General features: G+C 35.9%; 1 protein-coding gene across 4 annotated transcripts in view; it reads right to left on the bottom strand.

The window, feature by feature from the left end:
- Window positions 1-1,015: 1,015 nt before the first annotated feature.
- The window catches only part of CCDC141 (coiled-coil domain containing 141), a 55,931-nt gene continuing 41,721 nt past the window's right edge, over window positions 1,016-15,225 (bottom strand). Inside the window, exons 23-30 of one of the 4 annotated variants that reach the window (XM_058809492.1) lie at window positions 14,530-14,613; window positions 11,588-11,744; window positions 10,858-11,053; window positions 8,791-8,963; window positions 2,855-3,009; window positions 2,627-2,756; window positions 2,379-2,544; window positions 1,016-1,297 (exon numbers count right to left, since the gene is read on the bottom strand). In XM_058809492.1, coding sequence (XP_058665475.1) covers window positions 1,243-1,297; window positions 2,379-2,544; window positions 2,627-2,756; window positions 2,855-3,009; window positions 8,791-8,963; window positions 10,858-11,053; window positions 11,588-11,744; window positions 14,530-14,613 — 1,116 coding nt within the window. In that variant the 3' untranslated portion in view covers window positions 1,016-1,242. Of the gene's footprint in view, window positions 1,298-2,378; window positions 2,545-2,626; window positions 2,757-2,815; window positions 3,010-8,790; window positions 8,964-10,857; window positions 11,745-14,529; window positions 14,614-15,225 lie in introns of all 4 variants that reach the window. The other 3 variants (XM_058809490.1, XR_009274993.1, XR_009274994.1) reach the window with 3 other exon arrangements.

Genomic DNA, 15,225 nt, shown 5'->3' with positions numbered 1-15,225 from the left:
GTTGGCCAAGCTGTTGGGAATACACTGAAGCAGAAGCCTGAGAAGTGTGAATCATTTCACAAAATTTTCAAAAGTAAGGCTTTGAAAATCTGAATCAAATGGATCAAACTCAAGAACAATTATTTGCAAGGGCAGCTGTTTCGTTTACTGCTGTGGCAGCCAAACAGCCATCCAGAATGGAGCTTTTCCTGAACTACCTTTTTTAATGCTGCAAGTGGATGACACTACAAAGGTCCTTGTCTTTCTCTACAAGAAGCTTTGCAGTAAATTCGAAAACACACCTAAACTGTGAACGCAAGAGATGGAGACAAAGCTAATGCTTTGTCATGCTAATGACTGGCCTGCAATCCAAAAGTTTCAATTCCAGTTCAGAGCTTTTTTAATACCTTGAATAGACACTTAAGGAATTCTGTTATTGAAGAGTCCTTGGCTAAACTAAAACTGTGCTTTGAGGCTAGCACTAATATCACTTCACAGTCCTCTCCTTTGAGCTGCAATAGCAGGCACCAGCTGGAAATGGACTGCATTGTCTCACTAATCTAGTCCTGAAAGCAGAAACATTGCAGTGGAAGACTTGTCCATTATGCTGACTCAGAGACTTTCTCTTCCCTGAAGACATTCCTGCTGCTACTCAAGCATTAGACAAGATTTGCTAATATAAGTAACTACTCCTTTTGATGGCTGACCTCCAAAAAATGTCTCAAATGTGTTAGAAATATGACAACACGCTATTTCATAAACTGAACAATTTTGTAGTTATAAGATAATTTTTTTAAAAATCCTAATTCTCTATATTAGCTACTGGGAAGACCTATTAATGGAATTAATACCACTGATAAAATTTGTAGAAAAACACAATAGTGAGCACTAGTGAATCACCAAGGAGATCTGCAATTTTGAAGGAAAGTGTTTCTTTTCTCCATCATCCCCTTCTGTTAGATTTGTCCAACAATCCAGAGCAAACCCAAAAGAAATCATAAATCACAGTCTAATAAATGCTGTGCACAGGTGAATTTTAATAATGATTTATTTGTAAAGAAACAAAATACAAATTTGAATCTAGATATATATTTGATAGCACCCAAAATTCATCTGCTCCTCACCCATGGCCAATACCTACTAATGGACACAGCAAACAACACAAACATGCTCAGGAATCAGACATCTTGCAGTTCAGTCCATCTTCTGTTCCACTGCATCAGGCAGAAGAATGGGATCATGTCTCAAACTGAAGTTAATTTCTTAAGGCCTTTCAAGTTCAAGATGCATTCCTTGAAACCAAAGCTTCTCTTTAAACCTGTTGGAAAAAGGTCAGTTAATATTGCCCTTATTTTTAGACCACAATACCTTTGTGGTCTTGTGAAAATAAAATATAAGAGATCAAATAAACAGTAATTACAGAGAGAAAATAAAATATTCTAAATCTCATCTTACTGACCAGAAGACACTAGCTATAAACAAAAGAATATAAGAGAAAAAATTTGGATATATCTAAACTTTCCATACAGTCTACGTGTTTTAATCATACTTCTGTATGTAACTTATGCAAAATTATGATGATCTTGCATGTCATTTTTTACTAAGGAATAGCTGCCATAGCACAGCAATATGGAAAAAAACCCTGAACAAAATATGTAGGATTAATGCTTTGTCAACTGGCCATGAAGCATAGTGTACAGGCAGCTCACAAGGAAAAGGACAAAGCTTTTGAATCAACACATGCAAAAACTTTCCTTTATGTTTACAAGTTGTATTACGTCTAGATAGATAAACCTCAGAAATTTAAAGACAAAAATGCTCTTTCTTTTTTATCAGAGCCTAAATTCCTGAGATGAGATTTAATCCTGTACTGAAAGTCACAGGGATTAGTGACTTCATGTATCTCATTTATTTAATCTGAAATTGCCCAATGGGAAGGATTGTTATTTTAATCAATTAATGAACAATGACAATTCCTGTCTTATTGGGCTTGCTACTTATGCTTCAGAATAATACTTGCCTAGTAGAAAACCTCACTTATATATTCTGTTAATGAAACTTAATGTAGGTCCATCAATTTGCACTTCTGTAATACTTTGTGTTTTAAACTCTTCAATCTTATATTAATATTTAGATTATGACTAGATTTCAAAAAATATTTTACTAAACATAAATACCTTGCACAGGCTCAATTTTCTAATGTATTACTAGTTCTTTGATCTAAAAATTTCATATCTTTGGACGAAGAATTAAGTGAAAAAAGGAGTCACATATTATGCACATTACATATATTGCCCTAAAATTCATAGATTAGGAAGAGTGTTTGATGCTTGGTAAATTAAGGTCCTTACGGTTGCTGCAGTAGTACAAGTTGCAGCATGGAGTAAGATGCAGGTTACCTTACTGGAGTACAACTAGCCACTGGCCTGCCTTCTCCCTCCCATGGTGTGTCCTGGGCTTGAACTAGCTCTGTTGTGGTGACATTCACTTCTTCTGAAAAGTATCCATCTTCACATTCTGGTTTAGCCTGAGTTACACTGGAAGTGCTGGGGGGTTTATTTTTCTCTGAAACAAAACATGTACATTAGTTGCTCATGTAACAAGGCAAGAGGGTGCCAAAAAGCATGCAGCTGGCAGGACGAGTCACCTATCACTGTCACAAAAGCAGAACAGTGTGCCTTTCCAATTTCATTGCTGGCAGCACAGATATATTTCCCACTATCAGCAAGGACTACATTTCTTTTTAAAAGGTAATAGATATCTCCTAATTTCTCAATCTGTAAAACAAGAGAATACACATAGGGGATAATTAGTACCACGAAGCAATATAAATTACCTTTCTCCCAAGAAAAAATTCAAGAACATTAAAACATACACTGATATCTCCAGATACCACTTGGATGCCATCCTTTGTCCAGCAGACATGTGGTTTGGGCTTTCCATGTATAGTGCAATGCAGGATTAAATCTTCTCCTTCATGCAGAGTTCTGTGTCCAAACTTTTGTACAAAGTTTGGCTGTTCTCCTTGTACTGAAAAAAAAATCAAATCAATATTCACTATGTTTTAAGAGACATAATTAAAACAACAGAAGCAAATAATCTGTTCTGGTAAAGTTTATCACATTGACAGACAAAGAGTGCCTTTACTGATGTGTGGAACTCCGGTTAACTTGTTTGCAAGACAGTTGGCAAACATCATTTATCTATCTAATGTAACATTTGTTAAAAAACATGGATATTAAGCACCCAAGAATTTAATGCATCAGCATAGTAGTATTAGTTCCATGGAAGTGGTAAAGAATCATGTTATTTGATAAGATATTAGGCAAATCTGTGTGAATTATTGTTTCAGTGAAGACAGAACATTAATTATTCCACACAAATTTAAAGTGATAAAGTCATGAGAGCAAATTTTATAATTTAGTGCATTATTTTACAGCACAATTTCTTCACTTCCCCCCATCCATTATTTTAGTTTAAAAAAAAGTTATTGAAAAGATTTTAAAAATTGATATTTGCAGCTAATGAAGGGCAGAATGATGCCTCTCTGCTACTTTGACCACGTCATTATTTTGGCCATCATTAATATTGAGACCGTGCGCTACCACATCAACCAGTACAAGTTTGGTTCAGATGAAGGATGGGCAAGTAATTGCTTTTCTATTGCAATATCCAAACCACATGAGATTGATTTTGTGCCAGCCTCATGCCAACTGAGGAAGGACAGATGACACCTGAACCTCTACAAGGACTGATCAATACAAATTAACCCATCAAAATGGAAGAAATTTTGATCATCAGCATCAGTTTGTACTGAATTAAAGCATTGCTTTCTGTGACTTGTAACTTAATGAGCTGTAAAGCTAGATTTATTGAATCTTTGTATTACCACCTGAGGTTCCACTTATATTCCACCTACAAGGTTACAGTAAAAAGAGAAGACAAGCTTAGAATTGACTAAGTATTCTTGACACAAGGAATGTAAAGCAATGCAAAGAGGATGTTAACAAAAGAAGTCACAAAGACATCCAACAAAAAAAAAATCTTTTTGCATCTCTATCACATAAAGAATGTTTCCTTCTTCCTCTTTAATATAAATTGTACCACATTTCCAAAATATTTGACAAAAGTTATCACTGGCCTTCTCCGAAATAGAAAGGTTCTGAAATGTGTGTTAAATGACAGAGTTTGAAACTGCCATGCTGCAATTACTCTATTGTTTAAGAACAAAAATTTTTTCTTTATGCTATTAAGAAACAAAATCAGCTTATCTCACACAGGTGCCCATCAGCTTCTAACCCCAAATATATTGAGCCAAAGGCTACTATTGCCAAGTGTGGGTCTGCTGGCATCATGAGGCAGACATTTTGACCACTGTATTAATAAATTCACTTCTTAGGTGAGCTCTTAGTTGCAATAAGCTTTCAAGCTTTGCTGCTTTTTTATTTTTTTAGGTACTGCAGGACTGAGGCACCAATGCAACGCAGAGGAATGTAAATTTTACTCTCCCATATTTGTGCTAACCTTGTGTGACCTCTGTATTAGCCAGCCAGAGCAGCTCAAACAACTCAGTTCTTAGCTGTTGAAGGTTAGCATGTACAAGCCGCACCTACATTGCATTGCATGCACCTGAAGCCCAGAAATTTGAGATCTTCAGCTTCACTTCAAGCAAGAGAACCAAGTTTACATCCCTGCCTACTCTTTGCAGGCAGTTAGCAATAGGTCACAAATAGAATATGATTGGCTTGTATTCCAGCAGAAAACATTAAGTGGGCTTCAGCCACTCCTTGGGATAATTTTGGCTGGATTCCATTACTTGTGCAGTTTGAATTACCTTGTTTAGTCATGTTGCATCTCATACCAGAATGATTTTTACCATAAAAAAAAAAATCTTAGTGGAAAGGTGACAGTAATCATCATCAGACCACATCTTGACTTTATATCAGTAAGGCAGCAGAACATAAAAACTGAAATGTTCAGTTTCTAGAGAGCAAAGGGGAAAGTATGTGCAAATAAAACCATGAAGTGACAACTCCTACATCTTTTTCAGGCATAGGCTTTACCTCAACAAAGTCTGCTGTAAAAGAAGATTTTATCATTTGACAGCAACCTTCAAAACAGAATAGATGGTTATATTTCACCAGTGGTTTTCCTGTGATATCATAACAAAAACTCAGAAGAAAATTTGTTAGTTGCAAATTATTTCTTGGCTGGACATCCCATAGTGTCCACATCCGCAAGGGTTAGAAAGAACAGATCTGTTCCTTCATTGTGGGAAAAAATAATCAGGTAGCCAGTGGTACTGAAATACCATCCTTACAGGTTCAGGCAATAATTTGACAACTATTAAATATTCCATGTGTTATCTGTAGGGACCAGTAGAGTTATGCTGCAAACTGGTGAATAAGCACAGAAAAATCATCAACCTGGAGGAATGCAAAAACTGCAGGGGAACAGTCCACCTTCTGTCTATTACAGAGTCTTCACCCCTGCCTGAAGTCTCTCACACACGGGTGTGTAGGTCAATCCAAATTGGTTTTAACAGCCAGTTTTTAAATTAAATTGCTTCACAGTTATTCTCAATCTATTTATTCTAGGCATGTAATTTCCAGTCTCTGATGTCTTGAAATATTAACAATTTTATGAACTTCCCCTGTCTTCTCTGTGAATTTATGCTAGCCAGATTCCCACCATGCTGCTTAGAGACTTTGGATTTGCTCAGCATTACTCTAAATCAACAGTGTACTTTATTGTTTTGAGATTTTGTCTCAGTTAAGCTCCTAACACAAACAGAAGGATTCCTTTATTAGGAATATTAAGCAGGTCTCATGACCCAATTGAGCTGAAATATCCATAATCCCAGAGCTCCAGTCTCCTTGAATACCGTGTGTAACCTCTTTAAAATCTTGGCAGTAATTTTTCAAGACAGTTCCTCTAGACCACAGACAATAATACCCACACAAAAATGATCCCTTTACCCAAGAAAAGTCTCCAGAGAAAGGTGCAGAAGTAAGCATACCTCACCAGTCATTTGAGAGGAACTCACCTTCTCCACTGCAGCTCCAGCCACATCTGATCCAATCTGGGTAATGACTCATCCTCCCTCTGCCTACTGACTCAAACCTGCGACCTCACACAGGCTGCTCCTCTTGAAAAATTAAAATAATTAATTCCTTTCCCACTCCAAATTTAGGTACCTTGTGTAAACACCCCTTCACACAACTCCATGTCTTGTAGTCAGGCAATATCTTTCACCTTTTCTTAAAGGGTGTCTTCATGTGGGGAAGGAGGAAGGGAGTGTAGGTTGGTTATGTGCCTAATGTCATTCTTCTAAGGATGGTGGGGCTGAGGCTTAAATCTTCTCTATAAGGGAGCCATTGGGAAGATGTAAACATTTTGGGATCTTGATGTAACTATAGGCTCAAAACTGTGACTGCAATGAGGGGAAGTCAGAGTTGTGAACCATGAAAGAACCAGAACCATACAAAACACCCAGATGTATTCCCTGCTCTGCAGAATGGTTAAAAGAAGGAAGAGATAAAGCATGCGTAGTATAAACTATTAAAAAAAAAAACAATGAGAGTGGGAAGCATTATGTTAAGATTATTGCTGCAATAATCTTAGAAGAATGAGTGGTTTTTTCCTTCAAAGAAATACTAATGCATCATGAGACTACATCACTGTCACTCTTTTTTTTTTTCCTTTTTTTTTATATTATCTAGCCAGAACACAGCTGGAATTTTCCAGCAATTTTTTTAAGGACTCATTTGAGTCCTTAAATAAAGGGTATTTAAATCCAGACTGCCAGCACAGCAGTAACCAGTGTTGATTATGTCTTTGTTTACAAAGCAGAACATTAAAACCATGAGATTTTCAGAGTCCTGCTGTGAATCCAGTATCTCTAATCACTCTTTTTGAAATCTTGTTTCTTGCAGCAATTAAAATTGTGGCTGATATCCACCCATTAAAAACTGTGCTTTTAAAGCTATTCCTGATGGAAAGTAGATGCAATACCACGCTCACAAAATCAACTTTTGTTTACCTAAAATTCACAGAAATGGTTAAATTCTCAGAGGAAATTTTTAACAAACAAACAAGCAAACAAACAAAGCTATTATATACTTCTACAATGATTTATTAAGATCTAAATTGTCATTATTGTGAAATGTAAAATACAGTGCAGGAAAACAGGTGAAATTTATACCTGAGAAAATTCTTGTGAATCTACATTTTTGGGAGATGACTGAACTTAGAAAGTGGTTCATTAAGGGTAATACCAAGTTAGTTAGAACTTACTGTGTTCCCCCATCTGTTCATCACTTCCTCCTCCTGCTACCTCTCCTTGCTGTGAGGTTATATCATGAGAACTTCTCCTTTTTCAAAGTTACAGGAATTTTTTAAACGTTGCAGTCACTAGGCCAAAATATCTGACCCTCGGCAATTACAATATATATTCTTTTCATAGGAAGCTACACAGTAAAAGGTTCACTTCATTCCAGAAAATTATGCAAGAGAAAGTAAATATTTAATCTTTAAACATTTTCCATAGCAATTCAATTTCAATTGTAACATGAAAGCTGGTAGTCAAAAGAGGCAGGAAAAAAATCATATAGCTGTTTGTCAACTCTTTTTACTGCATAAATACAACAAATACTGAGGCTGAAGAATGACATTATATTTGAGGATATATAAATTAAGTCTTCCACTGGCACAATTACATCACTGTTATGTAATAGTTAAAAAATTAGAACTTCAATAAAAAAATATATTTGTGGTTGTCCTTGTCAAGAAGGAAACACAAACTTTATTACTGTTTTAAGTTAAAGGATAATTCTGCTTGACTGATTTTTTTTTTTATTTGAATACACTTTTGGATAGTTCTCCAATTAGGTTGATTCTGTTTGAAATCGGTGCGTTAAAAATTTTAAATGAGTGCTAATGCTCGCTTCATAAATTATTAACTTTCTTGTCTTATACAAACAATTTAGAGGATTATTAGAAATATTTGTATCTCTAACTTTGTAAGAAGGCAGAGAAAGTATCACAGACATTTGTTCAAGCAGAGTGGAATGTTTCATTTGTAAACATTTATTCTATTGTGTGCTAGATGCCACTTACACAAATCCTGATGGTTCTGGGTCAGTTCTGTAGCACAATCCCAACTCTATTGGATCTACTGCAGCTTTCCTTTGTGGAGACTCTATGCTGGGCTGAGACAGATCTAAATCTGATCTATGTTAGTTCAATCGTGAATGGTACGATACCTTTACTTAAAAGCTTTGTTCTAAAAATATTTTTTGTAAGCATACAAGCAAGCACGTGGGTGGAAAAAATACATTCTATGTTTAAAAAAAATTCCAACACCTTTCACATCCCATCCCAAGAGAAGACATATCCCAAAATATACAACAATCTGAGCACTCTACCTGGCTCTATACTGACATTTAAAACCTACAACCATTAAAACTGTTTGCAATGCTTTGGAATGCCTACAGTTTTAGAAAGCAAAACTCAGCCTCAGATTCTAGAAAAATCATCGTTAAATTTTTATCTCAACATCACTATGAGAAGGTAGAATAAATGCAGAATACTGGTAATAAAGAAACAAGCAATATATGCATTTTGCCATAAAAAGTGGTTTGGTACATATTGTGAAAATGCAGTGTAAGAAAATAAATTCAACATGTGATAATTAAGTCTGGTGCAGTCAATATTGTACTTATTTTGTGAATAGCCAGTACATTAGTGATACACTAATATAGATGACACACAGCATTATCCAGCTTATTCTTGCAATAGGTGGCCTGTTACCTTGCACGTGAAGAATGGCACTTGAGGAGGTAGTGCCGTTCAAATTTTTAGCCCGAGCAACATAGAGGCCAGCATCTTTATCACACACCTTCTGAATGAACAAAGTATGCTTTGTATCCTTTTGTAAAAGCTTTAAGTGCTCATCTGCAGTCAGTTTCTGGCCCTTCTTGTACCTGAAGCAGAGAGTCAGTTTGCAAGTCAGAGTTTTATCACTGCATGCCGCACAGAACTTTGCAAATTCAGACAATCTCTGTCACACTACAGCAGCAGCAAGAGACAGAGAACTGCTGTAATCGCATTTCTCAGTTTTAAACTTACTCTGTCAATATGCATGAACAGTTAAACAATGCAAATTACTGGATAATACATTCTTAACAGTATTATACAAATTTGGTTCTGAAAATGGTTTTCAACAGACAAGTTACAAGTCTCTCGCTGCAGCGTTAGTGAGGTAACAAGGGCCTGGGCCCTTGATTTTGCACTGAGACATTTTTGCCAATAGGTCCCAAGTCAGTCCACATCCAACTCAAAAATAGGCTCTAAAGGATCAACAAACAAACTTTCTAAACTTGTATCCTCACCAAGAACCTGCCTCCATCCCAGCCCACTTAACATTTACCTAGCTCACATCAACAAACAGGATAGAACAATGCATCAAGAGTTACTTCAGCGAACTGGTGCCATATTCTAACACTTAAGGATCTATCACAGTGCATTGGTATTGGCACCTGATTTAAAAATGGAATTTAGAGAAAATTCTGGCTCTACTTGCACCATGATGTTTCAGCACAGGCTACATTTAACCCAACAAAAACATGAAAATATTTTTCCACATGCATATCCAAAGAAATTTCTATACCAGTACAAAATACATGTTATTGGTAATTTTTAAATTTAAAACATTTTTTCCCATTTTCATGAATTTCTAATTTGCAAAATTAATCCAATTGAATATTATCTTTTTGAAAGAAAATCTGTCAATAGTGTATATATTTTTGTGCTAAATTAATGCTTTCTTACAGTAAAATAAATATATTGTTTCACCAATAATACTCCTCAGTCTGTACAATAATGGTATTTAAAACAAGGTAACTTTATTGATACCAACAGATTATAGCACCAAGGTTGCAGTGTCCAGTACTCTTCTCAGTGCACCAAAAAAATTTCAGTGTAACAAAAACGTACAGTTTAATTCTTTAAATGTGTAATAATAATATTAACATCAATTTTTTCCAGTAAGAGGCATATTTAGTTTTAATCATTAAAAGAAAGGCCTCCTTTTTGAAAGACGAACGGAATAAGTGGAGAACAGACAAATGAGGTAAAATTGGAGGAATACATGACATAACATATAGAACTATGAAAAAAATCTTGAAATCCTGCCCCCTTTCAGTCCCTGTTCCCTTTGTCAGGGAATTTTTAGAGTCCAGATGTTTATATTGCATCATCTATATTTCTCACAAATCCAATAATAAAGTAATCTAAGTAGATACATAGCAATTAAGAGAGAGGTAGACCATGCACACCAATATATGATATAAAAGTGATTCTCTAAGTGTAGATATTTAGGTGGTGTTTTTTAACATGTAACCTTAGTTTTGATATCTTTCACATACATGTAAATGTGTTCCCATCTACACAGTGACTATATAAATATTTCAGTGTGCATGCAATGTATGTGTCTGTCCATACGTAGTGCCCAGAGCCTGGGAAAATGCAGGTAAGTTTATTTATAGTAAATCTGAACTATGCAATTGTTTTAAGAAAGCATTGAACAAGTAGAATGCCATATTCCAGAATAGGAAAACTGTATGATGATTTTGCTTGAAAACCTTGGATATGTTTGCAGCTAGTTGATACTCTCATTCCTAAAATATGGTACAGAGAGATTATTTCAAGTTGGTTAATTGTTGAAAACAATTCTGAAGGTGGAAATCATGCAGAAGTGTGGAGTAGAAAGGATACAAGCCATTTATTCTAGCCTACAGATTAACTGATTTGGTTATGAAAGGTTTGTGGTGGCTCACTACTAGGTCTATTTACTGCTTCTCATTGCAAGCTACCCACCATGTCAGTGTAGGCTCTGGGAATCCCGTTACTTCTACTTCCAAAGTTACCGGAGAACCTTCCATGACGGTTTTGTTAGACAGAAGCTGGGAGAAGTTAGGCGCCTGTCCAGTTAGGCTGGCCATGCTGTTCTTTTCTGAAGAACTTTTAATCTCTTCTCGGGTAACCATCTGCCTCTGACAGCTTCTGGTGGCGTCTGATTGGAACACGAAACCTGAGAATGCATCGGGCAAAGCATGCAGCCTGTCCTGGGGTTTAGTACAGTTATTCAAGGCATGCAATTTTTCTTGCGTTTCTGCCATGCTTTCATGAAGTTCAAGGTGTTGTAAATGTGTTTTGCATGTTTCACTCATCATGCTGTCTACTGGTTTGGCTTGTATAGGGCAGGAAGCAGTGCTAGTTTCAGATATTCCTTGTGAGCTACAAGTCAAAGGAGATTCTGCTCTGACTTTTGGACCAGAATCTGATAAAGAGATAGAAAACTTTTGAAAGTGATCTGATGGGCTTTCCATTCTATTATTTGTAGCATCAGCAAAAGCAAAATTTGTTAAGAGGTCAGGTGCTTCCATCAGTTTTACCGTTCTAGTGGTTTTCTGCAAGCTATAGGAACTGACATGCAGACTATGAGAACTACAACAGAACTGCTCTTCTAGCTCTGTTTCAGAATGTAAGAGGTTGGATTCTGGTGTCTCAGAAAGCGGTGGCAAAGAGATATCATCGGGTGATATACACTCATATTCATCTCCAGAGGGTGCTTCTTCTGCCAGGAATTCAGTCTGTAAACCATCCTCTCTGGCTGAGGATGACAGCTCTGTATCCTGTGAAACAAGATCCTCACCAGCTGGACAGATAACTGAAATATCAGCCAATATATTCCTCTCCTTGAACTGGGAGGGGCAAGAAGAGAAAGGAGAGAAGACAAAGGAAAACAAAGAAAGAGTTATCATTCAATACATCCCCTTGTCATGCAAAATCTAACAACAATATTCTAATTAGGCTTGATGTATTCTGAGAGGCAGAAAGAAATGGGGCAAAAAACAATCAGAAAATGTTGCAGCAGCTTATTGGAATTTAAAACTGCTCAAATAGATTCTAGAAAATATTATTATAACTATGTATAAGTATTTATTATAACAGTAACAATAAAACAGAAAGTACCTTTCCATAAACAAAGGGCAACCTGTGGATTTCCTGTAGCTTCTGTTTATATGAGCATTTGCAAGGGAAAGGTGGTGGAGGAGGAGGAGTAGGTTGCCTAATTGCATTTAAAGGGGACACAGATATTTAGCAATGAAAATATATTAACAGCCAAGTTGCTGGACTGGTTAAATAATAAAGCTAGCACCTTTATAACATTTTCCAAGCATTTCATATTTCCTCCTTCTTTTTTTCTTTTTTGGTTTTTTTTTTTTTTTACTTGCCAGCTGTTAAAAGATCCTCCCAAATATTAAAAGAAAAGCAATGAAGCAATGTAAAAATTATGTTAGCTTGGATCCAGGAAAAAATAATCCCTCTCATCATGTTTCAAAGAGAATTGGGTGAGGCATAAGTGCAATAATTTTAATCACAAAGCATCAAAGTCATCTGCTTTGTTAATTAAGTCTCTGCCTCTTGATTTTTGTGTGAATGTAATCACATATTCAGATTGATTTCATTTGTGCAAAGGCTCTCAGCAAAGTTGTGCATAATGTTTCCTTAAGCTACTCTCTCATTGCTGAGTTCTATACACAAATAAGTAATCTACTAAGCAGTGTTTCTATCACCTATAAACTGCCCACTCAAATAAATTGGGTGGTACACTGAATTTCATTGCTTTCCAAAACAGGTCTCTTTAGCAGTATCCAGTACAAGAGTGTGATGGCATATTTGTTTTGGTTTTCTTTTTCCTCTACTGCTCAAACAATCTAACAATTAGCAAAAACATTTTTAAAATGCCCAGAAATAATAGAATCTCATATGTACCTTGGTTCTTTAGACATGTTAGTTTTAATACAGATGCTTTCCCAAGTTATTACCTTTCTTATTTCAAAACAATGTGATTCATGCCAGACCTACAAAAAATGACTGGAAGCAGGTTAGGATTTTACTGTGTCTATTTTACTAAACAATTCAATTCAGATGTAAGACGAAGTTTATGTTTTTCTATAAAAATGTTTCCCACAAGCATCCCCTGATGAACTCTGACCCTTGAAGAGATGGAAGAAGAATAACACTGGGGAAAAGGCAATGGAAAAGAATGACAGGTGAGCTGTGAGTGAGCGAGCTGCCAGATAGGCTTTGGCAGCATGGCACCAAAAAGGCAGGAGGATCAATGTGCCATGAGAAGGCCTAGCACACTTTTAAGAGGGTTATATTTGAAGCAAATTAATACTGGGAAAGCAGCTTGCAGAAGTACAGACAAAATTAGAGATTGCTGGCCTGCTATTCGAGGCTCTAGTGAGATGAACCTGCCACTTCTTTAAGTGAAGTATGGAGTGATGAAAAGGGTAGAGGCATCATAGCTGCCACAATCCTCATATGATATTTGCTGTTTTGCATACCCTTGACTTCTCTCCTTGGCAGCTAAGACTCAGTCTGATGAGGACTGACAAAGCTGTGGCTTAGCAAAATAGAGCAATGGACACCTGCCGAAGAGATTCTCCGGAGGGACGCTCTTTGGAGCAGTCACAAAATTTGGAGTGAAATCTGGGCTCTGAGTCAATGCTGCAGCTCCCACTGACTTGGAATGGAGGTAAGAAAATTAATTAGGTTTAATTTTGGCTCATCAGTAGGTTACAGGGCATTTTGTATTGAACTGAAGGGAGTGATATTAGTTGAATTTCTACAAAGCATCATTGTTTAATATTTGCAGTATTTTTCTATGTTAGCAGTTTGCAAAATGGAATTTTTAGATCTCTAAATCTGTGTACCAATGGATCCTACCTTTCTAAGGACTTAAACCCACTCCAAATTATCAGACTATTTTACATAGGAAATTATTTACATTTACATCCAGGATCCCAAGCCTCCAAAATATTCTTTAAGCTACTTAATTTCATAAAACATAGATCTGGCTTTGCTTTGCCTGCATTTCTAAGATTTCATTTATTCACTGATTATTTGGAAACTTTAATATTCTTTTATTGTATATACATAAAAAAAGATGTTTGTCTGCTTGGATTTTTATCATTCTAAATGCATACTCTGTCTTGTCTTATGTTTTGTGAATTGTCCTCAACATGGATGCAATCCCTACTTTGAATTATTTATGATCTCTGATGCAGAGAATCTTGGCAACTGAAATCCAATTTAAGTGTTCTGAGATGAAGATAAAGATGATTATTTGATGGTGAGTTCTGTTATTTCTTCTATAGTGTTATACCAATATTACAGCAAATTATATTTGACGTGATGTCCTACTGAACTACTGACAGCTGCAGTTGCGTTCCATCATTGTTTCTCTGTTTCCTGTTATTCACAGGATACAATTTGATTCAGTTTTTAAACTGAATCAATGTGCTTGTTTTCTCAGGTTTTTGGTACTACTGTAAATGAGAATATAATCAAAACTTACCATTATAACAATAGTCCTCACTTTTGATACACAACAAATTAAAGAGTAGAACTCCCTTGAGAGCACACAATGATGCCCATCAATCTGATTAAATGTAAATTAATATGAAAAACACATACTTTTTTAGTGCCTGTAGGAGACAGAGTATTGCCTCTCTTCTCACCAATGCTTTCTGAATTTGCAAGCAATTCACCTGGTGCCATCTGAAAGAAAAATGTTTTAAAAGCCCACTTTTTTCCCAATAAAGACTTTAATAATTTAGCAAATAATCATCATCTGCACAATTATTTAGTTCAAATTCTGAGCTATGTTTCTCTCATAGAATATTACTTATAAACCAAAAATTTTCCTAACTTGTATCTAGGCATCATAAGAAATCTAGGGCTCTAGGAATACTATCAGCAGTCTCCACTATTACTTCTTATATTCCCTTAAGTTTTATTTTTAAAAGAGAGAGTTCAAGCAGAAGTTCTCTTTTTCAAGAAGGAAAAATGGTCACAAAGAGGACCTCTACATTAAGAATACTGTGGCAATAGGACCAAAGGAAAATTGATAAAAGATTACAAAAGAAATAGTTCTTAGAAGAGAAAAGGATATATACAGGCATGTAAAAAATGCTAAAAAATAAAAATTCATAGGGGAGAATATGTGGACTGGATAGAAGGGAAAGGGGTAACTGAAAATAACTGAAAACCAATTGACCAAGACTACACTGATAACCCCCGTCCAAATGGAGGCTTTAAGACTGAAAAACAAGAATCTTTCTAGCAATGCACAGAGCCTTTTAAGAAAGAGTTCTAGTTATTAAAAAAAAA

Source organism: Ammospiza caudacuta, chromosome 8 (genome assembly GCF_027887145.1).
Source record: "Ammospiza caudacuta isolate bAmmCau1 chromosome 8, bAmmCau1.pri, whole genome shotgun sequence".
In the NCBI taxonomy this organism is placed as follows: Eukaryota; Metazoa; Chordata; class Aves; order Passeriformes; family Passerellidae; genus Ammospiza; species Ammospiza caudacuta.
This window is presented reverse-complemented; position numbering and strand designations above follow the sequence as displayed.